Genomic DNA, 25,977 nt, shown 5'->3' on the forward strand with positions numbered 1-25,977 from the left:
TTGTAGAGATGTGCTGTGTACTTTATTCTCCATGACATGTGATATAATTAGGAATTTGTGAGGGCTAACTAAAAAGTGAATTAGGCAATATTTGTCCTATGAGGATTCTTCATCTTCATTCTCTGCTATCATTCTTATCTTCATTTTAGAGATGCAACGGTTCCTCCAGTATTTTCATAGCCGGCAGGATATTCTCCAAAGTTGGTTCCTTATACAGAGGTAGGAACATGAAAAGGCAGATAGTTTTGGGCTCTCCAATGTCAACCTGAAAAGATAAAGAAATTTCAGAAAACAATTCCACCTTTTTATTTCATATTTTTTTACTGATATTCTACTTATGTTGGTAAGTATTGGTAACGGGTAAGCGTTCTGTCAGGAATAACTTTTCTGAGATACTATGGGGGCCACTTTAGATTTCAAACTCATGAGAAGCCCCTCTACAAATCATTAGTAAGACCTCATCTGGAATATGCAGATCAGTTTTGGGCTCCAGTTCTCAAAAAGGATATCGGGGAACTGGAGAAAGTGCAGAGAAGGGCAACCAAACTGATAAGAGGCATGGAGGAGCTCAGCTATGAGGAAAGATTAGAGGAACTGAATTTATTCCCTCTTGAGAAGAGGAGATTAAGAGAGGATATGATCTCCATGTATAAATATATAAGGGGGGGATATGATCTCCATGTATAAATACATAAGGGGGGATATGATCTCCATGTATAAATACATAAGGGGGGGGGGATATGATCTCCATGTATAAATATATAAGGGGGATATGATCTCCATGTATAAATACATAAGGGGGGATATGATCTCCATGTATAAATGCATAAGGGGGGATATGATCTCCATGTATAAATACATAAGGGGGGGGGGATATGATCTCCATGTATAAATACACAAGGGGGGATATGATCTCCATGTATAAATACATAAGGGGGGGGGGATATGATCTCCATGTATAAATACATAAGGGGGGATATGTGATCTCCATGTATAAATACATAAGGGGGATATGATCTCCATGTATAAATACATAAGGGGGATATGATCTCCATGTATAAATACATAAGGGGGATATGATCTCCATGTATAAATACATAAGGGGGATATGATCTCCATGTATAAATACATAAGGGGGATATGATCTCCATGTATAAATACATAAGGGGGATATGATCTCCATGTATAAATACATAAGGGGGGGGATATGATCACCATGTATAAATACATAAGGGGGGATATGATCACCATGTATAAATACATAAGGGGGGGGGGATATGATCACCATGTATAAATACATAAGGGGGGGGGATATGATCACCATGTATAAATACATAAGTGGTCTGTACAGTGAACTTGGTGTTGAGTTATTCACTTTCTGGTCATCACACAGGACAAGTGGGCACTCTTTACATCTAGAGGAAACGAGATTTCAAATATGGAAAGGTTTCTTCACAGTAAGAGCTGTGAAAATGTGGAACAGACTCCCTCCAGAGGTGGTTCTGGCCAGCTCAGTAGATTGTTTTAAAAAAAAGGCCTGGATACTTTCCTAAATGTACAGAATATAACTGGGTATTGACATTTATCGGTAAAGCTGATCCAGGGAAAATCCGATTGCCTCTCCGGGGATCAGGAAGAAATTTTCCCCTGTTGTAGCAAATTGGATTATGCTTTGCTGGGTTTTATTGTCTTCCTCTGGATCAACTGTGGGTATAGGATTGTGTAAATGGGATTGTATGATTTTTTCCCCCCTTTTATTGGTTAAACTAGTTTTTTTTCACCCTGCCTAACTATGTAATGTAATTATGTTTGACACAAGGACATTGGTGAGGAACTGAGGTGACTGCTGCAATGTTATCTGTACAACGCTGTGTAAGATATATAAATATATAATAGTGTGTGACTGGTGAGAACATTATGTGTACATTTTTGTTTATTAAAAATCCTACCAACGGGAGCTGCAGTGGCTCAACGCGATTGGCACTGCGCTGACAAGCCATTCACCTCTGCAGCTAGGGGTTTGGATCCCATTCTCGGCTACATGTGAATTGAGTTTGGTGGTCTCAGCCCGGCCCCCGGTGGGTGTGCTATGCGAGGTAAGCCTGCGCTTAGTACGCCCACCCCTCCCACAAAAACCACCATACTTACACGCACTCGAAATTGGGTTAACATCCACGCACTTTGACCACGCGGTCTCTAAAAAGAGAGACAAAGGACTAACGGAGCTGGTTGAGCGGGCTAGATCCTCTCACTCCCTTATAGGGAGTCCCTCTGCCCGTTGGGCTTCAAAGCGGAGCAGGTAGGGCGGGTTGTGTGGGAGGACCCCCTCACACCCGCCATTGCCACCCGGGGCATGGAGAAAGGTGGCAGATTGCCTCTGGGGGAGGCCTGCCTACTCCCAACTCCTGCAGTCTGGCTCCTCTCTCGAGTACACGCACAAAAATACACTTTAGAAAAAAAAAAATCCTACCAACATAATAAAAACATTTTTACATATGCAAAATAAATACAAATATTTAAACAAAAATAGCTTACATCAGAATAGCAAAAACATAAAGAAAACTAAATATACCAACCTAAACAAAGCCTTAACCTCCACCTAAACACAGCCTCAGGCTAAGAAACCATTACACATTTAACCCATGCATGCAACCTTTTTTCAAAAATACAATCTTATATAAAAATCTAGGGGACGTGAAAGGGCAGAAAGAAAGCCACACACCCAGAGACTGACAAACAGCAGCTCCGGAGACCAGGCCCCTGGCCGCCACCTGTCCTTCTCAAGACCCCGGCACTTCCCAACCTCACCCGGAATGTTGTGTACCACCACCTCAAAAAGAAGGATTTTTTTTACAAATGGAAATCTGACATCGTGCATTCCATGTGAAGAAACGGACTACTAAGCTAACTAGAAAAAGTGTCTCAAAATCAAAATTCCGATGTGTCTTTAAGACCCCGTATGACCACTCTGCCTAACTCAAGTGGGAAATGAAAGGGATACCCAGAGCCCCACCCACCCGCTTGTAGACTTCTTTATTGAAGGGGCACTGAAGCAAGAAGTAGTCCATTGTCTCCTCCACCGCACCACATTCCACTCTTGGACAACCACGGTTCTCCGCAGAGCGATGCTTCAGGTTTCCCTTTACATAGAGTCTGCCATGAAATGAGCGCCGGGCCAAATCCCAAAACTTTAAAGGGATTCTCTCTAGATTGAGCAAACGCAGACCCTCCCCCATAACAGGGCCTGGGCAATCCCTCAAGGCCAGTGGTTCGCTAAAGGCAGATTCAACAACCCTCCTCTCCAGGCCCTTCCTAGAAAGAGACTTAATTTCCTCTGCCCTCACTTGTCACTGTCAAAGCATTTTCAGGCATGGGGCAACATAAGGCGGGAGCTCACCATGTCAGACCCAAAGGCTTTTCACTGGCCCACCATTCTCCCAGCTTTGCAGAAAAGGCCTAAGCCAGGACTAAAAAAATACCAACTCACCCTGGCGGTTCCTCTGCCAGCATGTTAGCAAAATTACAGTATGTTTCAAAAACATCAGAGAAAAGAAACAAACCACCGGATTGACCATACCTAGGCCACCCATCTGCTTGGGAAGGTAGATTACAGACCTCTTAACGAAATTCAGTTTGTTCCCCCATAACAGTTGGAAGAAACGGCTGTAGATTCTCGCATAGAGAGACACTGGCAAAACACAGACAAAGCTGACATGCAGAAATACCGGGATCAGGTCAATCCTTTCCCTGTAAAAGAGTTTACAATCCTTTCAGGTGGCAACCTTGGCATCGGCATCTAGTAGTCTGCTTTCCCAATTTGCGAGACCATAATCGCTGGGACCAAATTTGATGCCTAAAACTTAAATTTCCTGTCGGGGCTCTAGGAAGACGTCCGGAAGTCCGAAGCTGTTGCCTTCCTCACCTATCCAAAAAACTTCACTTTTATCCTGATTGATATTTGAGCCAGATGCCTCAGCATACTGCTCTATCACTGAGACCACCTCCTCCGCCTCTTCTGTCCCAGAGATGAAAACAGATACGTCATCAGCATAGGCCACGACCCTCAGAGAAGGCTCACCAGGAATGCCCAAAGGCACTCCGCACAACGGTCCGCTCTCTAACGTCCAGATGAAGGGATCGATTACGAACGCATATAGCAGAGTACTCAAAGGACACCTCTGACGCACACCCGAGCCAACCTCAAATGGCCATCTGATCCAACCATTCACAAGCATGAAGCTTTCAGTTCCTCTGTACAAGGTCTTCAGCCAATAGATAAAGCCCCCCTCCAGGTCATACTTGCCAAGAAGCAGCCATAGGCACTCATGATTGACCCGATAAAAAGCTTTATCCTGATCCAATGCCAGCAAGTACTTTCTCCAGCCTGCAGCCCTGCACTGCTCCAAGGCCTCCCGGACAGCTAACCTAGCTGAAAAAGTGCTTATACCCTGAACCAAACAGTGCTGGTGGCTGGAAAGTAGATCGCCCGCTACAGACTATAAACGCCAGAAAATTATTTTTGCCAGTATCTTCCTATTAACATTGAGAAGGTTAATGGGCTGCCAATTCTCAATTTTCGAAGATTCCTTACCCTTTGACAGAAGAATCATCGCAGATTGTCGCATGGAGGGAGAGAGCCAACCCTCTCTCAGATAGCCATTAAAAACCTCCACCAAATATGGGGCCAGGGTAACCGTAAAGTGCTTACAAAACTTAGCTGTCAATCCATCTGGCCCAGGCAACTTCTTAATGGCAAGCTTATCAGTAGCCTTAACTACCTCATCTGCTGTGATGTCCTCTGTCAAACTCACAAGAGAACTGCCATTTCCCAGTCCTGCAAAAGAATCCAGAAAATGTTATATGCCTGCCCGATCAAGGTCCCTTTTGCCCAGGAGGTCAGCATAATATGACCTGGCGGTTTCCAGGATCCCCGACTTGGACTTCGTCAAGGAACTTGTACTGTCAACCAGGCCTACAACTGACTTAACTGCTATACCTTGTTTGCAATTCCGGTAATGGTCGGGCGAGTGATATTTTCCATAATCCCGTTCCAGAACCAAAGTGGCATGCCTGTCATATTGACACTCCCTGAGCAAGTTGAGTTTAACCTCAGAGATCATGCCCAGATCTCCATTATTTGACACAAGCCTATCAAGCTTTCTCTGCAGACGCTAGTAGGTGACATACTTATCAAGCTGTTTATTTCTTTCTATGGTCTTGAAAAACCCAACAATGTTATCAGGCGCAGGTTCTCCCCCCCCCCCCCCCCATGGAGATTTTTAAAGACCATGCATCTCCCCATTTCTAACTCAATAATCCGCTGACAGGTTACCATGCCAGAAAAAAAGTATTGCAACTCCAGTGTAAGGCCCCGTACACACGAGAGGATCGATCCGCTGAAATTGATCCGCGGATAGATCCGCTGGTGTGTATGATCCAGCGGATATTTATCCGCGGATATATTTCGGGCCGACCGATTTCCAGCGGATAAAAATTTCTTAGCATGCTAAGAAATCTATCCGCTGGAATCGGCTCTAGCGGATCGATCCGGTGGTCTGTACAGACTCACCGGATCGATCCGTCCGAAACCATCCCTCGCATGCGTCGTAATGATTCGACGCATGCGTGGATATCCTTATATGACAGCGTCGCGACACGTCACCGCGGACGGAATTCCGCGGGGATTTTGATCTCCTGGTTAGTACAACCAGGAGATCAAAATCCGCCAGAGGATTTATCCGCGGATACGGTCCGGAGGACCGTTTTCGCGGATAAATCCTCTCGTGTGTACCCGGCATAAGGCTTGGACGCTAGAGACCAGAAAGAGGGGCCGTGCCTCCACTCCTTTTTCGCCAGATGAATATCAGCCAAACTAGACAACTGGGTCTCTTGCAAAAAGAGAATATCAGCATCAAACCTGCTGAGTAAAAATAAGGCCATATTACGAGCACTTACTGATTTTATGCTGGCGGCATTAATGGTTATATTAGAGAGAACCATAACCAGATTGATAGATAAAGGGGTGAAAAGTGTATATGGCGGTCATATATATAACAGCCAAAGTGAAAAGAGAGCTGAAAATTGTGCACAGCAAGAAAAAGTGCCAAATGTAACAAGATAAATACCTTGTGTGAAAATGTATCAGATGACATTTTGAACAGAAAGTGTGGCGTAACCAAAGGTGCAAATAAAGTCATGATCAAGAGAGCAAGCTCAGGGCATCCAGTTCACCCGCAGATAGCCTCCAGCGTCACGCTGAGCATGATGGAGGAAGAGAGGCGTCCCTCTCTGGGCAGCAGAGCCGTTCGTGATAGCGCCAGAAAGCTATCCCTATGTATTAGCCATAGCGTGAAAAGGCGCACACGTTGTGACGTCAGGTTGACGCCCGGCTTGAAGCATCAAGCGTGAAGCTGATGTGCAGCAAGCAATCCCCCGCCCCCTAACATGAGAAGGGGAGGGCGACGAGCAGCTCCCTAGTACCAGGTGGTCAGGCGACCCCACAGCTGCAAGAACACGCACAGCTGAAAGCCAGGCCGCCAAATCAACAAGGAGGGGTAAAAGGTTACTAATATACACCTCTACACATCCTGTGCGTGCGGATGGGGATCCGTCAGCCACACAGGACACGCAGGTAAATATGGGTAAATGGGAAGAACTGTATATTGGTCTGGCCAGATGCCTCCATCCCTAATAAATATGATCGCTGCGCATTGACGTCATGATTGACGCTTCACGCCGGGCGTCAACCTGGCGTCACAACGTGTGCGCCTTTCCACGCTATGGCTGATACATAGGGGGAGCTTTCTGGTGCCATCACGGATGGCTCTGCCCAGCGTGATGTTGGAGGCTATCTGCTTGTGGACTGGACGCCATGAGCACGCTCTCTTGATCATGACTTTATTTGCACCTTTGGTTACGCCACACTTTCTGTCCAAAATGTCATCTGATACATTTTCACATGAGGTATTTATCTTGTTAAATTGGGAATTTTTCTTGCTGTGCACAATTTTCAGTTGTTCTCTTTTTCACTTTGGCTGTTATATATACAGTATATATATATACATCAGGGGTCTCCAAACTGTGGCCCGAGGGCCAGATGTGGCCCTTTGCTAGGCTTTATCCGGCCCTTGGGGCACTATTACTCCCAACAATATGAAGAACGAATCCTCACACTTACACCAACAATGGGTCACTATTTCTTTCATTGATACCAATGATTGGATACTATTCCTCCCCTATCAGTAGTACTTCTCCTCCTCCTACTGACCACCAACCCTGAGGCCATATTTATTCTCATTGATGTTGGTCCTGAGACATTTATTACCCCCCACTGGCTACAATCCGGCCCTCCTAAAGTCTGAAGGACAGTAAACTGGCCCTTTGTTTCAAAAGTTTGGAGACCCCTGATATATTTGACCACCATATACACTTTTCACCCCTTGATCTATCCATCTGGTTATGGTTCTCTCTGGTATACCCTTATTTCCCTTCACCACTCAAATTTTCCCCTCACCAGCTCTCTGGCCCTTACTTGCTTCACACCCTCCCTACTCCATGAGAGTTCTTCACAGTATAACCCCCTTTTTTCACAGACTCCTTTGGAGCCCTACTCTGTGTTACCACACACACCATATGGAGAATCCAACTTCTTTGGGACCCTGTGTCTGGGCATTCGCCCCTTGCATGGTATATCCTCCTCAGCTCCTGTGACAGGCGACAATCCTAGCGTTTCCTCATAGGTGCAGTACCACATACTCCTGTTTCCCAGTCCTATGTAAGTAATCAGATTACAATATTCTTTCCTCTTTCTTTAATGCTGGAGTTCTTACCAGAACTTATCAGTATCTCTATCTATCTATATCTATCTATCTATCTATCTATCTATCTATCTATCTATCTATCTATCTATCTATCTATCTATCTATCTATCTATCTATCTAATATATATATATATATATAATATATATATATATACATATTACAGACTAATGGATGCATTCTCTCCTGATGAAGTGTCTTCACACGAAATGCGTTGAGCTCTGCCAGGATGCCCCCTTTTTAGTCAATCATCACTGCATCTATTCCTCATTTTTTTAATTACTTGTTTCCTTACACAGAGTATTCACTCCATACATTGCTACTAGAATGGACTGCCATTTCGTTTTTAAGTTTGTAAATATATGAGTTATTTGGATTATGTATTTGTATTCTCTGATTTTATGTGTTCATGAACTGTACTTTACTCAACTTTTACATTTTACATATATGTAGTGGCCTTTAATTTCTTCCATACTGAGTGCAATTCTATACCCTATTTATGTAAACAAACTCATTAAGTCACCTTGTATGTATTACCTTGTCTAATCGCCATTTGCCTCACACAAAGTCCCAACTTCCTTCTCATGTTTCTTTAATCAAAGGTTTCTCTCTCTCTCTTTTTTTTTTCTCCATTTATCTTTCTTTCTTTCTTTCTTTCTTTCTTTCTCTCTCTCCCTTTAGCTATCTATCTATCTATCTATCTATCTATCTATCTATCTATCTATCTATCTTTTTCCCTTCATCCTTTCTTTCTCTCTATTTTTCCTTTCTCCCTTTATCCTTCTTTCTTTCTTTCTTTCTTTCTTTCTTTTTTTCTTTTTTTCTATTTTTCTTTCTTTCTTTCTTTCTTTCTTTCTTTCTTTCTTTCTTTCTTTCTTTCTTTCTTTCTTTCTTTCTTTCTTCCCCAAAGCACCTTGTCCCCATGTTGATGGGGACAAGGTTCTCATCCACACAACCCTTGCCCAGTGGTTGTGGGGGTATGCGGGCAGGAGGCTTATCAGAATCTGGAAGACCCCTTTAACAAAAGGGACCCCCAGATCCTGACCCCCCCCCCCCCCCTGTGTGAAATGGTAATTCACGAAGGAAGTGAAAATAGTAGTTGTCTGAAACAAACGGGTGTACGGGTGTTCTCGCCCACGATTGGTCCAGCGATGAGAAGATCCGTCCATTCAGAGCACAGCTCCGCGAATGACGCGCGGGAGCTTGACGTTTCTTTTATAGGGGAGGCGGGCCACGCGTCACGTGACCCCGCCCCCCTCTGACGCACACTGTGCTACGTGACTGGGAAAGCCCTATTTCCCTTTGTAAAAAACTCAAAGTCCGTACCGAACCCGAACTTTACAGTTCGGGTTCGCTCAACTCTACTCATGACTAGGATTCTATCCACAACCACAACCATAGGGATAGGGAGGAGGTATTCCACTTACCTGAGCTGTACCACATTCCTGCGTTTAATGGAAGAAGGTGTGTTAGGTGAAAATCCCACAACTGGTTCCCGCTGCAAAGGAATATTAACTGGCTGCATCAGGTTTGGCAATTTACCCAACACCTGACCCTTCCTCCTCCCCTCCAGCACAGCAGTCCCTCTCACCATAGTCCCAGAAGTACCACAATTACCATCAGTCCTATTATTAGGTAAAGTCCTCTGCTTAGAAAAAACACCAGCTGTTTTAGCATCCATGCGGCACTCCGGCTCTGCAGTCTTGGTGTCCACGTGGAACTCCTGCTCCTTGATCTCACAGCCAGCAGGAACATCTTTGTCTGGGATTCCCGCCATCTCCTCTTGCTTTCCTTGCCGATTGCAGGGATTCATTGACAGATGCAGTCTCTTTGTCTGTAGCAGTAATTACAGGAAAGGCATCCATACACAGAGATTCTCAACACGCACTCCTTCTCCAGCACTGATCAAACTTCACAAATGAAATTTTTTCCACAACTTTCTCCCTTACGGGCTGAGGGACGACATCCTCCTCCTCACCTTCATCTGATGAGTCGGTGAAAAACCGAAACTTCCTGCCACTCAACGGAGATTCCATTTCTGTAATGGCCTGCAGAAATCTGCCCTTTCCTCAACCTCCTCCTGAGATGACCCAGGCTGCTGGGAAAGAAAGGGGGCAGATACTGACTCAGACATGACAGATCCTGAGACAGGGGTAGTACTGGAGCCACCATGTAAACCCACTTACTTACCCCCCCATCCATACTGTCACCGTTGCTCTAGCATCCACCCTCTGGCTGGTACTTACACATGCACTATCCATCTGCTTTCAGGACAGCAATCTTCTGTTCCTCCTTAGTAATACGGTGAAGTCTATTCACCACTCTATCCTGGAATGCTGGTAAGGACTATGCTTGCATAGGGACAAGCCCAGGATCCATTTCAGCTTGAGCACATGGTGTAGGCCTTCGTCTTCATGGTGGTTGGGGGAGAAGTCTGCAGCACAGGCCCAGGCTTGATGCTTCTCCCAGCTGAGATCAAAGCAGAGTGAGCCAGCAGCACCTTGCAGAACATTACAACCTGGTGGAGAGACTGATGTGACTGGCTTATTGTTCTCTGTCCAGCACTGCAGTATATGTCAGAGCTATATAAATGTATAATAATAATAGTATGTGACTGTGGGGGGATATTAGAATGTAAGCTCCTTTCATGCATAGACTGATGTGACTGGCTCAGTATTCTCTGTACAGCACTGCGGTATATGTCAAAGCTATATAAATGTATAATAATCCCATTCCTGCTTCCTACAGCTGATCCACTCCATGGTTAATATGCCTTAGGTTCCTTCACCGTGTAGCTACCACACATAATGCGCTTCTCATTATAGGAACACCCCAAGCTGTCAATATTGCTTAGAACCCAAAGCCTTACCAAGAAAAGGTATTTTCCGCCGCTAACCTTCTGAGTACGGACAAGGAGTGCCAGAAATGTGCTGGTAGGCGAATCTCTACGACCATCAAACTGTTCTTTTACCTGAAAGCAAGAAAAACTGTATCAGGTTTGGAGAGGCTCAAATCTAGACCCGCACTCAGTAACAACTGTAATACAGTAATTTCTTCAGAGGATCAGTATAACCACATAGTCACTGCAGGCCCTGAACAGTGCAGCTGACAGCAACTTCAGGAAAGGAGGGTAATGAAGGGAAATCTGAAGAGTGAGTACATACATACTACTCTCCCTTTACTGTAGAAAAGATCATCTGGCATACTTCCGGGAGTGTCGGATCTCCTGGTACCTAGCTGGCTCTCTGGATCCTTCTGCTGACCCCCACATCCACAGGCATGCCTTCATTTCTTTAACAGCAACAGCCTACAGCTTTCAGGGTTTGTGAAAGTCCCCCCAAACTATACTTTTTCTGAAAGCACATGACTAGTTACATAAGGTGCTTCTGTGATGTTTGCGCAAATGTTTATTAAAACAATATTTTGGCTAATAATACACTAAAATCATTAGTGGGCACATACAGTTGTGCTCATAAGTTTACATACCCTGGCAGAATTTATGATTTCTTGGCCATTTTTCAGAGAATATGAATGATAACACAAAAACATTTCTTTCACTTATGGGTAGTGTTTGGCTGAAGCCATTTATTATCAATCAACAGTGTTTACTCTTTTGAAATCATAATCACAAAAGAAAATACCCAAATGACCCTGATCAAAAGTTTACATACCCTGGTGATTTTGGCCTGATAACATGCACACAAGTTGACCCAAAGAGGTTGGAATGGCTATTAAAGGTAACCATCCTCCCCTGTGATCTGTTTGCTTATAATTAGTGTGTGTGTAAAAGGTCAATGAGTTTCTGGACTCCTGACAGACCCTTGCATCTTTCATCCAGTGCTCCACTGACGTTTCTGGATTCTGAGTCATGGGGAAAGCAAAAGAATTGTCAAAGGATCTGCAGGAAAAGGTAAAACAGGAAAGGGATACAAAAAGATGTCCAATGAATTGAGAATGCCAATCAGCAGTGTTCAAACTCTAATCAAGAAGTGGAAAATGAGGGGTTCTGTTGAAACCAAACCACGGTCAGGTAGACCAACTAAAATTTCAGCCACAACTGCCAGGAATATTGTTCGGGATGCAAGGAAAAAAACAACAAATAACTTCAGGTGAAATACAGGACTCTCTGAAAACATGTGGTGTGGCTGTTTCAAGATGCACAATAAGGAGGCACTTGAAGAAAGATGGACTGCATGGTCGAGTCACCAGAAGAAAGCCATTACTATGCAAATGTCACAAAGTATCCGCTTATAATACGCCAAACAGCACAGGGAGGCCCGGAGTGGAAAGACAGCGGGGCAGAATAACGTAGGGCCGGGCATGACTGGGTGGTAGTAGGACAACAAGGAGTTAATAGGAGAAGAAATCTGGTTGGCTGGAGGTTAACACAAGGTGAGAGCAAGAGGGGGAGGAGTGTTATATAAAGGGGGGCGTGCACACACGAGGCAAAGTGCGGGAAGGACACTTACAAGGAGGCAGGTTTTTCTCTCTGCTCCTTGTTCTGCTGCAAGCATGGGGGACATTGACAGGCTTTTTGCCAGACTAAGGGCGTCGGCGGCATTGCGGGACCCCGGATGGCTGGAGGAAGAGGTCAGGGGGTTGCTGCGGGACGAGGCGGGGGGGTCACAGGACGCGGAAATGCGGTCACCACACGCTCGGAGGTCCAGGCCCCCGGAGCGTTATTCGCCAGGCCCTTCATCAAGAGCCCAGCGCCAAGCTAGGAGCCGACCTGTGGACCCGGCGCCCCCCCCAGCTAAGCATGCCAATGCTTCTGCTGGGGGTGAGGCGGACCGGAATCTCGTCGGCGGCGGGGCTCGGTGGACGGGGCTACGGGTAACAATGGCGCCCGGACCTCGCCTGCCCGCCGTGGACAGCGTGATCGGTCGGTCTCCCCCTCTAGCCCGGGAACCACGAGGGGGGGAGGAGCCGTGGGAGGAGCCGTGATACGGCCAGTGGGCTGCCCCTTTCCTCGGCCGCCGGCTCCAGGGCAGGGGGAGGCCGGAATCCCCAATCCAGGGTGGAAGATCGGTGGGGCCCAGTCGGGGCCCTGGAGGAGAGGACGGGGGTTCCGCCCCAACGACAGCCGGGTCACAAGACAGAGGTCGCCCGGCGGTTAGGCTGGGGTCTACGACCTCCAGGTCGGCGCTGCCTGGGGGGTTGATGTCGCAAAGGATGCCGGCTTCAGAAGATCAGTCAGAAGGAGAAGCATCGGACTCGTAGGGGGATGATCCCGCGGTGTTGTCGCCAGCGGTGGACGGGCCTGCCACGGCTGTGGGAGCCGCATCCAGCCAGCACGGTAAGCACATGCAATCTATTGAGGGGGATGTAACTGCTGTTTTGTGTAGATTGTTGGGGGTGGGGGGGTAGGGGTTGATTTGTCGGGGGGGTTGTTTCGCCTCCTAATGTTGTCCCCACTGCTGGCCCGTGGGTGGCGGGTGTCCCGCCTGCCATGCCGGGTTCACCGGCGGGGCTGGGGGATTTTTTCAGGGCTTTGCGGGATTTGGTACAGCGCTTCGCTGGGGGGGGTGCAGCCGCCTCCGCAGGTGGCACCGTGGGTGGGTGGGGGGAGGGGTTGGGGCGGCGGTTGCAGTACCCCCGCGGTGGTGGTGGACGTCCTCCTCGCCAGGGGCAGGTGCGGTCCCGGATAGCAGCACGTCAGGGGAAAAAGGGGGGGGGAAGCCAGCGGTGGTCAGATCTGATGTGGTGAGCATAGTTGACGCCGCAAAATGCGAAGTTTACGTTTGTTATGAGGGTCCTCTGGGGGGTCATTTGAAACAAGAAGTGAGGGACAAAATAGTTAAAGGGGAGTATGTGGAAATATTCTCCCTCCTTCCTTTGGAGAAATTCAATCTGGACAGGGTCAAGCCGGATGACTCCAAAAAGGAAGAGGAGGTACAGGTTGATCCCGCGCACTTTCGTAAATTGGTTACAGGCCTTTGCAATCATGGCTAGCGTCATAGGGGAGAAGAACCCGGAGCATTGTTCCGCATTGTTCTGCTATATGGACGCTATCGGGGAGGCGCATCGGGTGTATGGGGGGACGGGGTGGCTGCGTTATGATGAGCAATTTCGTCAGCGCAGGGCGGTTCGCCCCTCCCTTAGATGGAATCATAAGGACATCAGTCTGTGGATGCGGATGATGTCGGCGCCACGGACTCCGAACTAGTTTTTTCCCGGGGGGGGATGGGGGGGCGGGGGTACATCCACCTCTGGACTGCCGGACGGAAAAAAAGTGGGGGGTGTGCTGCCAATTCAACGAAGGCTCCTGCAAATATGGAGGAACCTGTCGTTTTAAACATGAATGCTCCGGATGCGGCGGCAGTCATCCCTTGTCCCGGTGTTTCAAAAAAGGGAAGCGGGCCAGGGAGTCTGGGAACAAAAGGGAGGACGCCAGTGAGGGGGGAAAGGATGCTTCCTTTCCTAAATAGGTACCCGGACAGGGCGGCAGCTGAGCTGCTCGCCTCCGGTTTCTCGGAAGGTTTTGTCATTCTGTGTTCTTTATTGGAGGTGCCACCCTTGGCGAAGAACTTGCGGTCTGCTTTGGAGAACCCGGGGGTGGTGTCAGACAAGTTGGCCAAAGAGGTGGAGTTAGGGAGGATGGGGGGGCCGTTTGACGTTGTGCCCTTGCCCAGGTTGGTGGTTTCACCCCTGGGTGTGGTGCCCAAAAAAGAACCGAATAAGTTCCGCCTCATTCACTTATCCTTTCCAAAGGGGGGGTTGGTGAATGATGCTATTGACCCTGAGGCATGCACGGTGTCGTACACTTAGTTTGATGCGGCGGTGCGGTGGGTCAGGCGGTATGGGCAGGGGGCTCTCATGGCAAAATCCGACATTGAGGCCGCGTTTTGTTTGTTGCCGGTACACCCGGACAGTTTTTGGCTGTTGGGGTGCCGGTGGCAGGGGAAGTACTATGTAGATCAGTGTTTGCCCATGGGCTGCTTCATCTCATGCGTATTTTTTGAGAAGTTCAGTTCTTTTCTGGAGTGGGTGGTCAGGGATGTGGCAGGCGTTAATTCGGTCATCCATTACCTGGACGATTTTCTGTGCGTGGGTCCCCCGTCTTCCAAGGTATGTGCGACCTTGTTGGCAACGCTGCAGCACTTTGCGGAGAGGTTTGGTGTGCCTTTGGCGGCGGATAAGACGGAGGCCCGACTACAGAACTGAGTTTTTTGGGGATCGTGTTAGACTCGTGGCCATGGAATGTAGGTTGCCGGTGGACAAAGTGGAGAATCTTCGGCTGGAGATTAGAGGTATGTTGGGGCGCAATAAAGTGTAGCTGAGGGCGCTGCAGTCTCTGTTGGGCTAATTGAATTTTGCCTGTCGCATCATTCCCATGGGGAGGGTGTTTTACCGATGGCCGTCGGCAGCCACGGCGGGGGTTAAGGTACCGACGCACTTTGTGCGTTTGACAAAGGAGCTCAACGCGGATCTGCGAGTGTAGCATGCGTTTCTGGAGGATTACAATGGCCGGTCCTTGTGGATGGAAGGCCCGGTAAGTAACTTTGACTTGGACCTTGTCACGGATGCCGCGGGGTCTACTGGTTACGGGGCTTTCTTTAAAGGGCAGTGGAGTGCGGAAGGGTGGCCAGAGTCGTGGGTCACGGGTTGGTGAAGAACTTGGTACTGCTGGAGCTGTTTCCAGTGGTGGTGGCGATGGAGTTGTGGGGGGAATCTTGCAGGAATTTGAAGATCAGGTTGAACTGTGACAACATGGGGGTGGTTCAAGTCATCAACCGGATCTCCACGTCTTCCCATCTGGTGTTGAGATGTCTGCAATGGAATATATTTATATATGCTGTGCATATTCCGGGTGTGGACAACAGGCTTGCTGACGCTTTGTCTCGCTTTCAGTGGGACAAGTTCAGGGAGTTGGCCCCGCACGCGGACAGAGACGGGGTGCCTTGCCCGGGGTGGATGTGGGGGATTGCTTTGGAATCGCCGCAACATGGATCAGGCGGTCGGTGAGTGGGCCTACATGGGCGGCATATGCCAAGGTCTGGAAGGAATGGTCCAGTTTTACACGGCTGGCGGACGCCAAGCTGGGGGATACGGAAATGGGATGGTTGGTACTGTATTTTGCGGCAAGACATATGGAGGGGGGCGGGTCGGTTTCTGCCCTGGATAAAAAATTGGCGGCCTTGGCGTTTTTGTTTAAGCTGGAGGACAGGTCGGATTTTACTAAATCTTTCTGGGTAAGACAAGCGGTAAAGGGGTACAGGAAGGGTAAGGTGAGCAGGGATACTAGGAGACCGGTTTCCTTTTCGGTATTGCAGTCGATCTGTGGAGTTCCTGCGGAAGTGTGCTCTTCAGGGTATGAGGTGAGTTTGTTTAGGGCAGTTTTCACTATAGCTTTTTTTCGGAGCGTTCCGGGTGGGGGAGTTTGTCAGTCCTTCCAAGACAGTTGGGGGGGGGTTGCTTGTCGGGGACGTGCGCATGGCAGAGGGAAGAGTAGTTTTCAGGCTGCGTAGGTCTAAAACAGATCAGGCAGGTAAGGGGGTGGATGTGTTTTTATATGCGTTACCGGGGTCGGTAGTTTGCCAGGTGAGGGTAGTGGGGGGCTATTCACCAAGGGTTGGAGGGGCCCCTGCTAATGCATAGGGATTGGTCGTTCGTGTCCAGGTTCCAGTTTGTGGCAGTGTTTCGGAAGTGCTTAAGGGCAGCTGGGTTCACTGAAAAACAATTCGCCTCGCACTCCTTCCGCATCAGGGCGGCTACTGAGGCGGCTCGGTGCGGGTTGGATGAGGCAGCAGTAAAGCGGATTGGGAGGTGGGAATCCAGGAGATTCAGGTCATATATTAGACCACATATGTTACTGGAATAAGGGTCCTCAGGGACGTAGGTGTGCAGGAGTTTGTAACTGGGCCGTTGGGATGTTTGCATTTTACATGTTGCTCATTGTTGTTATTTGTTTTTCAGATGGGGGTCAGGAGCGCCTCGTTTGGATTTTGGGGCACTCCTTTGTTTACTGGGGGCCAGGAGGGCGGATGTTAGGCCTGAAGGAAGGCAGTTGGGTATCTCTAGGAGGGAGGCTAGGATCAGGTGGTTGGGGGTGCGGGGGATGGAGTGGGGCAGGGTGCTGCCGGAGGTGCAGCATTATGCCTGACTGGACCGTCCTCCGGATATATTGGTTCTCCATGTAAGGGGGAATGGCCTGGGTGTTAGGCCTATTGGGGACTTGATCGCGGATGTCTTAACCTTTCGCGCGGCTTATCCTGAAATGCTGCTGGTCTGGTCGGACATAATTGCTCGGACCACCTGGCGCATGGCGAGATCTGTGGCAAGGTTAAATAAAGGGCGGATTAAGGTGAATAAGGTGATTGGGAGGTTTGTGGCGAGACATGGGGGTTTAGTAGTGAGACACACGGAGTTGGAGGGTAATGTGGGCCTGTATCTGCGCGGAGATGGTATTCACCTATTCGACGTGGGTATGGAGTTATGGTTCCTAGGTTTGCAGGAGGGGATCCAGAGGGCCCTGCGGGTGTGGAGCGGCCCGTAAGGGTAAGGTGTTACCCTTTCGGGCTGTGGCGGTGTTCGTTGGTCTTTGATGGTGGCAGTTACAGATGTGATGGAAATGGTGGTGGGCTCATCGGTGGGATGGGACCCGTATGGGGGATTATTCCAGTGGAACGGTGTCCGCTGGAATACTCCAACATCTGTGTCTCTCGTTAATCTTAGAAGGGGGGTAAGGTAATGCTAACAAATGGGGGGTTTGATGGTTCTAGGGGGAAGTTGGGCTATCCGAACTACACTGGTCAAGGGAGGCCCGGAGTGCAAAGACAGCAGGGCAGAATAACGTAGGGCCGGGCATGACTGGGTGGAGGTAGGGCAACAAGGAGTTAATAGGAGATGGAATCTGGTTGGCTGGAGGTTAACACGAGGTGAGAGCAAGAGGGGGAGGAGTGTTATATAAAGGGGGGCGTGCACACACGAGGCAAAGTGCGGGAAGGAGACTTACAAGGAGGCAGGTTTTTCCCACCCACCCTCCCTATTTGTTGTGCGTTTGGTGTCGTTCGTTTGTTTTCTTTTATTACAGGTCTATGGGGAAAAGGTCGTCATGACAGCCGTGGCGGTGTGGTTGGCGGTGTTCGTTGGTCTTTGATGGTGGCAGTTACAGATGTGATGGAAACGGTGGTGGGCTCATCGGTGGGATGGGACCAGTATGGGGGATTATTCCAGTGGAACGGTGTCCGCTGGAATACGGTTATGGTTGCACTGCGGGGAGAAAAAAGTTTGTCTCCGAGCTGGGTCGGCTGGGGGCCGGTATGGTTAATGGTTTCGCAGTGTAGTGTTTAAAAGGAAGGTTAAGCCAGGTTGCCGTCAAAGACCAAGAAGCTGGGTTATTAAAGTTGTTTATTCCGAGGTCCTGAGCGCCGTGTCTGGGCTGCAGATCCCGGTGGAGCCCCTACTTCTCCTCCTGAGCCATTTGGAGGAGGTGGAGGGGGACAGATACTCCAAGCTATTTCTTACTTTCTCCCTCTTCTATGCCAGGAGGGAAATCCTCCTCAAGTGGAAGGCGGCAGATCCGCCTACGGTAGACTCTTGGACCCTGTCTATCAATAAAGTGCTCCCGCTGTACAGGATCACGTATGAGAGTAGACAGTGCCCGGCGAAGTTTGACAAAGTGTGGTCCGTGTGGATTGATGCCAGGGGCTAGAGGTGGTTCCAGGTTCGGCTGCTGAACTATTCATGTATAATAAAAGCTGCTCCTTATTGCCTTCTCCCCCCTCACCCTTCCCCCCCCCCAGCCCCCCCTCTCTGCGCTCTCTGGTCTACTGCTCTCCCCCTTCCTGTATGATCCTCAGAGGGGGGCGGGCATTGTTGAGGACCCCGATACGTTTCCTATGGTACGGGTGGGGATTTGGACATCCTGTTTTTCACCCTGATAATGTGCAGTGGCTAGGGACTTGGACTCGCTTTGAGCCCTACAAACTCCCCCTGATGTTTGTGTAGTACTGTGCTTTGTATACATGTGTCTATGTAACCCTGCTTTTTTTGTCTCAATAAAACATCACTGTTAAAAAAAAAAAAAAAAGTTGTTTATTAAAATTGTTAAGGAATAAAGTTTGGTGTGATTTATTTATTTAATTTAAATATTTATGTGGTTTAAAAATAAAAATTGGCTGTCGTGGCCATTTTTACTCCAACATCTGTGTCTCTCGTTAATCTTAGAAGGGGGGTAAGGTAATGTTAACAAATGGGGGGTTTGATGGTTCTGGGGGGAAGTTGGGCTATCCGAACTACACTGGTCAAGAGACAAGCCTCAAACCTTCTGCCACAAAGTAATTTGGAGTGATGAGACAAAAATGTGTCTTTTTGGCCACAACCATAAACTCTACATTTGGAGAGGAGACAACAAGGCCTTTGATGAAAGGTCCACCATCCCTACTGTGGAACAAGGAGGTGGATAACTGATATTTTGGGGATGTCTGAGCTACAAAGACACAGGAAATTTGGTCAAAACCGATGGCAAGCTAAATGCAGTATGGTATCAAAAAATACTACAGGAACATTTGCCTTCATCAGCCAGGAAGCTGCGCATGGGACGTACTTGGACATTCCAACATGACAATGATACAAAACACAAAGCCAAGTCCACCTGTCATTGGCTACAGCAAAATAAAGTGAAGGTTCTAGAGTGGCCATCTCAGTCTCCTGACCTCAATATCATTGAGCCACTCTGGGAAGATCTCAAACGTGCCGTTCATGCGAGACAGCCCAAGAATTTACAGGAACTGGAGGCTTTTTGCCAAGAGGAATGTGCGGCTTTACCATCTGAGAAGATAAAGAGTCTCATCCAGAAATACCACAAAAGACTTCAAGCTGTCATTTATGTTATAGAGGGCAATACACGGTATTAAGAACTGGGTTATGTAAACCTTTGATCAGGGTAATTTGGGTAGTTTCTGTTGCCATTATGATTTAAAAAGAGTAAACACAGCTGATTGATAATAAATGACTTCAGCCAAACACTAACCATGAGTGAAAGAAAAGTTTTTGTGTTATCATTCATATTCTCTGAAAAATGGCGAAGAAATCATAAATTCTGTCAGGGTATGTAAACTTATGAGCACAACTGTACATGGCAAAATGTACAAAAGTCCTGTTAAATTTCTAATAAAAAAAGCTAAATCTGTGTGGAGTTAATAAATAGCAAATATTTGTAAATGTTATATTGCGCCTTTTTGTGCAATTGTGTAAAGTGAAGGTACACAAAACTGTAAATAAAGACAATTTATTTGGAGGTTTTCGTTTTTCATGTACAGCTTTCAAAGTTTGTAAAAGACCCATCAAACCATATATTTTCTGAAAGAACATGACCTATGGAATAAAAAAAATGTGCTGCTGAATTTTTTAGGCCCTGCAATAGTTGCAAAACGTTCATCAAATCGATAATTTCATAAAAAATATGCTTAAAGGGGTTGTAAACCCGCATCAAATTTTTATTTATTTTTTTCTCCTGTAAGACAAAAGTCATAATGAGCTAATATGCACCGCATATTAGCTCATTATGAAATACTTACCTCAGAACGAGGTGTGTAGCACTTACCTGGTCCACGCCGAGCGAGATTTCATCTTGCCTCGGCGTGTCTTCCGGGTATCGCCGCTCCAGCGCTGTGATTGGCTGGAGCGGCGATGATGTCACTCCCGCACGTGCGCGCAGGAGATTTAAACTCGGCAAGGTCCGGCGGCTGCCTGTCCTTTCGCCGTAGATCCCCCCTGCAAATGCGGCGCATTGCGAGGGGAATATCTCCTAAACCGTGCAGGTTTAGGAGATATTCTCCTTACCTACAGGTAAGCCTTGTTATAGGCTTACCTGTAGGTAAAAGTAAAAAAAGTGGGTTTACAACCACTTTAAATCATTATGCGTGTATACATACACAGCAAAATTTACAAAATGCTTGTTGAACTTCTAATAAATTTAAGCGGAATTCCAGTCTTTTAGACCCCTTTCACACTGAAGCGTTTTTACAGAGTTTTAGCGTTAAAAATAGCGCTCTTAAAACGCTCATAAAACGCTCTCCATGCATCTCAATTGACCCTTTCACACTGAGTCCTGCAAGCAGCATCTTTGGAGCAGCTTTTGTGCGCTGAAAAAAACGCTCCAAAAACACCCCTCTCCATTGAAATGAATTGAAAGCGCTGTAAAAACGCCTTACCCTTTCACACTGAGGCGTTGAACTGGCGGGGCGTTAAGAAAAGTCCTGCAAGCAGCATCTTTGGAGCAGCTTTTGAGCACTGAAAAAAACGCTTCAAAAACGCCCCTCTCCATTGAAATGAATTGAAAATCGCTGTAAAAACGCCTTACCCTTTCACACCGAGGCACTGCAAAAACGCCCTAAAACTTTAGGGTCTAAGCGGTGCTTTACCAGCACATTGGGATTGCAGATGAGGCTTCGCTCGAAAAACGCTCGAAAAACGCTCGAATAACGCTCGAAAAACGCTCGAATAACGCTCGAAAAACGCCCCAGTGTGAAAGGGGCCTTAATGTTTATTAAAAGTCAGCAGCTACAAAAAGTACAACTGCTGACTTTTAATAAACAGACACTTACCTGTTCCATGGTCCAGCGATGTGGCCACACTGAGCGTCGCTCCTCTCCCGGCTCCTCTCCCCCCGCTCCTTTCAGCCGGCGCCTCCATTCACACTCTGGGTACCCGACCGTGACAGCTTTCGGCTTCACAGCCGGGCACGCACTGTGCATGCGCGAGTTGCGCTGCACTCCCGGAGTGAACAAGCGATCTCCTAGGACCTGTCACGTGTCTCCGCTTTAAACTGTATTAAGGTAATAAATATTTCTAGATTTTACATCATGCCTTTTTGTGAAATGGTAGTCACTGAATGTCTGCAAAACTGCAAATAAGAACAATTTACTCTAAAAATCCAGAGGTTTTCACCTTTCACGTACAGCTTTCAGAGTTTGTAAAAGGCCCCCTTAACCATACTTTTCTGAAAGCACATGACCAGTAGAATAAAAGGAAGGTGCTACTACATTTTTTAGGCTTTGTGATGTTTACGTAAATGTTTCTCAAAACAATATTTTGGCTAATAATACACTAAAATCATTAGAGGACACATACATGGCAAATTCCTATTAAAAAAAACTGTATTGAGTTAATAAATAACAAATATTTGTAAATTTTACATTGCGCCTTTTTGTGAAATGGTAAAATATGAAGGTAAGCAAAACTGTAAATAAGAACAATTTGCTCTAAAAATTTAGGGGGTTTTAATTTTTCACGTACAGCTTTCAAGGTTTGTAAAAGACCCCCAAACCATACCATGTTGCAACAGATCTACTAGCAAACAACATCAAGAGACCCCCAGCAGCCAGCAACAATAAGCCCCTCCCTTAACAATAGATTCCTTACAGCAACAACTGAGCACCCACCAGCATGAGACCCCCCTAGCAACAATAAACCCCATGCAAAAATAGATTCCCACCAGTGACAATAGTTCCCCCAGCATCCATCACCAATAGACCCTTCAGCATACCCTAGCACCCCTTGACATTGCATACATTCAGTGATGGAGGTGCCGGAACTGCGTTCCTCTGCCTTCCTGCTGGAAAAAAGCCCTGTACAACTATATAGATCATACCAAAATGAGGGACAAATGAGGAGGAAGAAGGGACAGAGGGACTTTGTACCAAATCAGGGACAGTTGGAAGCTAAGTAAAAGTGTATGCCCCTGCAGGGCCATGTGTGATGCAATTGCCTATATGTCTCAGTTTAATGCTCTCCCTGCTAATTTAGTGCTGTGGGTTAGAGGTAACAGGTGTTTCATGTGTGATTCATCTCTCTCTGTGAACACTGTTCATATGTTAAATAAGGCTAGCTTTTGAAAGGCCTTTAATTGTGTGATAACGCTGTCTAAAAACCTTTTGATACTCAGAGGTGTTAATAGTTGTCAAGCTGCATGCAGGGACGAAATGTCTACTTAGGAAACTCAGTGTGTGAAGGTGGTTTGTTGTTATGCTGTTTAAGGAATGTGCAGTGATTAGACATGATAATTGTCGGTCGGTGCCGACCTGTCTGGAATGTTTTAGTAATTAGCCTTAGTGTGTGATTAGGGGGGGGTGGAGATTTCATTGTTGCTTGAATGTCTTGGACTGTATAAAAAGCTGAGAAGAAAACCATTAAACTGTGTTGTTCCAGCAGTAAGCTTGTCTTATGTGTGGCTTTCTGGGCGACCCCAGGGATATTCCTCCTCGTGGAATATTGGGGTGATTTTCGTTATGGGAAGAAGGGAACGTTGACGGGGATATCATTCTAATACCGTCACACCATGTTTCCCTGCACTGGGATACACAGGTGTTCCATGCATCCCCGTGCAGGCAGCTCCATTCATGTTAATTGGGATGCGACGGCTGCACAGGCATAGCCTCTGCTCCCAATCTGACATCGGTGTGGCCCTGAACACAGAGGGCCAGATCCACGTAGTGTGGCGCATTGTTGTGTCCGGCGTAGCATATCTCTGATACACTACGCCGCTGTAACTTACAGCATATTTTCCTTATCCTGAAAAAATTTGCGCCGTAAGTTACGGCGGCGTAGTGTAACTTTGGCGGCGTAAGGGCGCGCAATTCAAATGGATGTGATGGGGGCGTGTTTTATGTTAATACGTCTACTCTTGACCCAACGTAAATTACGTTTTTTTTAACGGCGCATGCGCCGTCCGTGGGGGTATCCCAGTGCGCATGCTCGAAATTAACCTGCAACAAGCCAATGCTTACGACGTGAACATCATTCTACGCAAAGCCCTATTCGCGAACGACTTACGCAAACAACGTAACATTTTCAAAATTCGACGCGGGAACGACGTCCATACTTAACATTGAGTATGCCTCATATAGCAGGGGTAACTTTACGCCGAAAAAAGCCTTACGGAAACGACTTAAAAAAAATGCGCCGGCCGGACGTACGTTTGTGGATTCGCGTGTCTAGCTAATTTGCATACTCGACGCGGAATTCGACGGAAGTGCCACCTAGCGGCCAGCGTAAATTTGCACCTTAGATCCGACGGCGTACTAAGACGTACGCCTGTCGGATCGAGCCCAGCTTCAGGCGTATCTTGTTTTGTAGATACAAAACAAAGATAACCTGGAGCAAAATAGAAGTTATGCGGCCTATCAATAGATACGCCGTCGTAACTTCTTCGTGGATCTGCCCCAGAGAGTGTGAGCTCAGGGCCATTCACCCAGACCTATATGGATTTCAAATTGGGAGCAACGACTGTGTTTGTCCAGTTGCTACATCCCCAAAACAAACAAACAAACAAAAAACAATAATGCAGCCACCACCTAATGATTGGTGAGCTGCAATAAAATACATTTTACATTTTGGGTCTACTACCACTTTAAGGGCCCTTTTACATTACTGCTTTGTGGTAGCATCCATTGTTCTTCAGTGCCGCTCAGGGCGGATAGATACCGCCCACTCCAATTGAATCTGACCATACACACAATACAATGTGATTACACTTTTATCCAACAGAAAATTGTGTAGATAAAGACTGAGGGGCAGATACACAAAGAAAGTACGCCGGCGTATCTACTGATACGCCGGCGTACTTTCAAATTTCCCGCGTTGTATCTTTGTTTTGAATCCTCAAAACAAGATACGACGGCATCTGGGTTACATCCGACAGGTGTACGCCTTCGGATCTTAGATGCAATTTTTCAGCGTCCGCTAGGTGGCGTTCCCGTCGTAATCCGCGTTGAGTATGCAAATTAGCTATTTCCGACGATCCACAAACGAGCGGCCGTCGTTTTCGTTCGGCTTTTTTCGGCGTATAGTTAAAGCTGCTATCTGGTGGCGTACTCAATGTTAAGTATGGCCGTCGTTCCCGCGTCTAATTTTGAAAATTTTACGTCGTTTGCGTAAGTCGTCCGTGAATGGGGCTGGACGCCATTTACGTTCACGTTGAAAACAATGACGTCCTTGCGACGTCATTTGGAGCAATGCACCCTGGGAGTTTTGACGGACGGGGCATGCGCAGTTCGTTCGGCGCAGGGACATAGTTACATAGTTAGTCAGGTTGAAAAAAGACACAAGTCCATCCAGTTCAACCACAAAAAAATAAACAAACAAAATAAAAAACATAGTACAATCCCCTACACCCAACTCCATACCCACAGTTGATCCAGAGGAAGGCAAAAAACCCCAGCAGAGCATGATCCAATTTGCTACAGCAGGGGAAAAAATTCCTTCCTGGTCCCCCGAGAGGCAATCGGATTTACCCTGGATCAACTTTACCTACAAATCTTAGTACTCAGTTATATTCTGTACATTTAGGAAAGAATCCAGACCTTTCTTAAAGCAATCTACTGAGCTGGCCAGAACCACCTCTGGAGGGAGTCTGTTCCACATTTTCACAGCTTTTACTGTGAAAAAACCTTTCCGTACGCGCTTCATTCAAATGAAACACGCCCCCCTACTCGCCGCATTTGAATTCCGCGCCCTTACGCCGCGAGAGATACACTACGCCGCCGTAACTTACGGCGCAAATTCTTTCAGGATTCAAACCAAAGCCAAGTAAGTTACAGCGGCGTAGCGTATCTCAGATACGCTGCGCCGGTGCAGATCTTTGTGGATCTGCCCCTGAATGTAATTTGAATGGACGGGGTTCAGTTGAGCTCTCACATTTTATACTACTCTCAAATGAGGTTGTACAATCAGATTGTAAGCTGTGTGGCTCTAGCGGCCAGTCTGTCCGAATAAAAACAATGCATTATCTTTTGAAATTGATATTTTAACATCAGGAAGGCAGAGTGATTGCAGGATATATAGAGATGCACCTCTACTGGCCAATCTACACATTGTCTGATACAGTATCAGAAATATGGAACAGCAAACAGAGAGGTATAGAAGTTGCATACAAAATGAAACATTATGCAAAATACATAGAGAGCGAATGTATCAAAACGCTCAACTGAACAAGCTGAAGACAGAAGCTGATTGGTGGTAATGAGCCCTTAGCATTGGATGCCCAACCACTTACCTTATCAAGAATATCTTGATCCTCTTTAGTAGGTGACCTGGGTTTACTCCACCCCCCAAATACCGGACTCTTACTAGCGTCACTCATTTTTGCAAAGCTCTTAGCAGACTGTGTAGATCAGCCAGTACCTGGACTTATATACCTGAGGACTGTACCATTCC

The 25,977-nt window shown here is 47.1% G+C and overlaps 1 protein-coding gene across 1 annotated transcript; it reads right to left on the bottom strand.

Annotated features, from left to right (window-relative positions):
- On the bottom strand, positions 1-25,977 carry LOC120928717 (cystatin-B-like). Its single transcript, XM_040339713.1, has 3 exons — positions 25,817-25,977; positions 10,688-10,789; positions 1-265 (listed from the first exon to the last, which is right to left on the bottom strand). Exons 1-3 carry the CDS (start codon positions 25,901-25,903, stop codon positions 146-148), a joined length of 309 nt encoding a protein of 102 aa, XP_040195647.1. The 5' UTR covers positions 25,904-25,977; the 3' UTR covers positions 1-145.

Source organism: Rana temporaria, chromosome 2, assembly GCF_905171775.1.
Source record: "Rana temporaria chromosome 2, aRanTem1.1, whole genome shotgun sequence".
Classification (NCBI taxonomy): domain Eukaryota; kingdom Metazoa; phylum Chordata; class Amphibia; order Anura; family Ranidae; genus Rana; species Rana temporaria.

What these genes read in the sequence shown, in the direction of transcription:
- LOC120928717 (XM_040339713.1), bottom strand. Translation starts at nt 25,903, where the DNA reads ATGAGTGACGCTAGTAAGAGTCCGGTATTTGGGGGGTGGAGTAAACCC. An exon ending in ATCAAGATATTCTTGATAAG is followed by an intron (nt 10,790 to 25,816) that starts GTAAGTGGTTGG and finishes TCTTGCTTTCAG; the next exon opens with GTAAAAGAACAGTTTGATGG. An exon ending in GCGGAAAATACCTTTTCTTG is followed by an intron (nt 266 to 10,687) that starts GTAAGGCTTTGG and finishes TTATCTTTTCAG; the next exon opens with GTTGACATTGGAGAGCCCAA.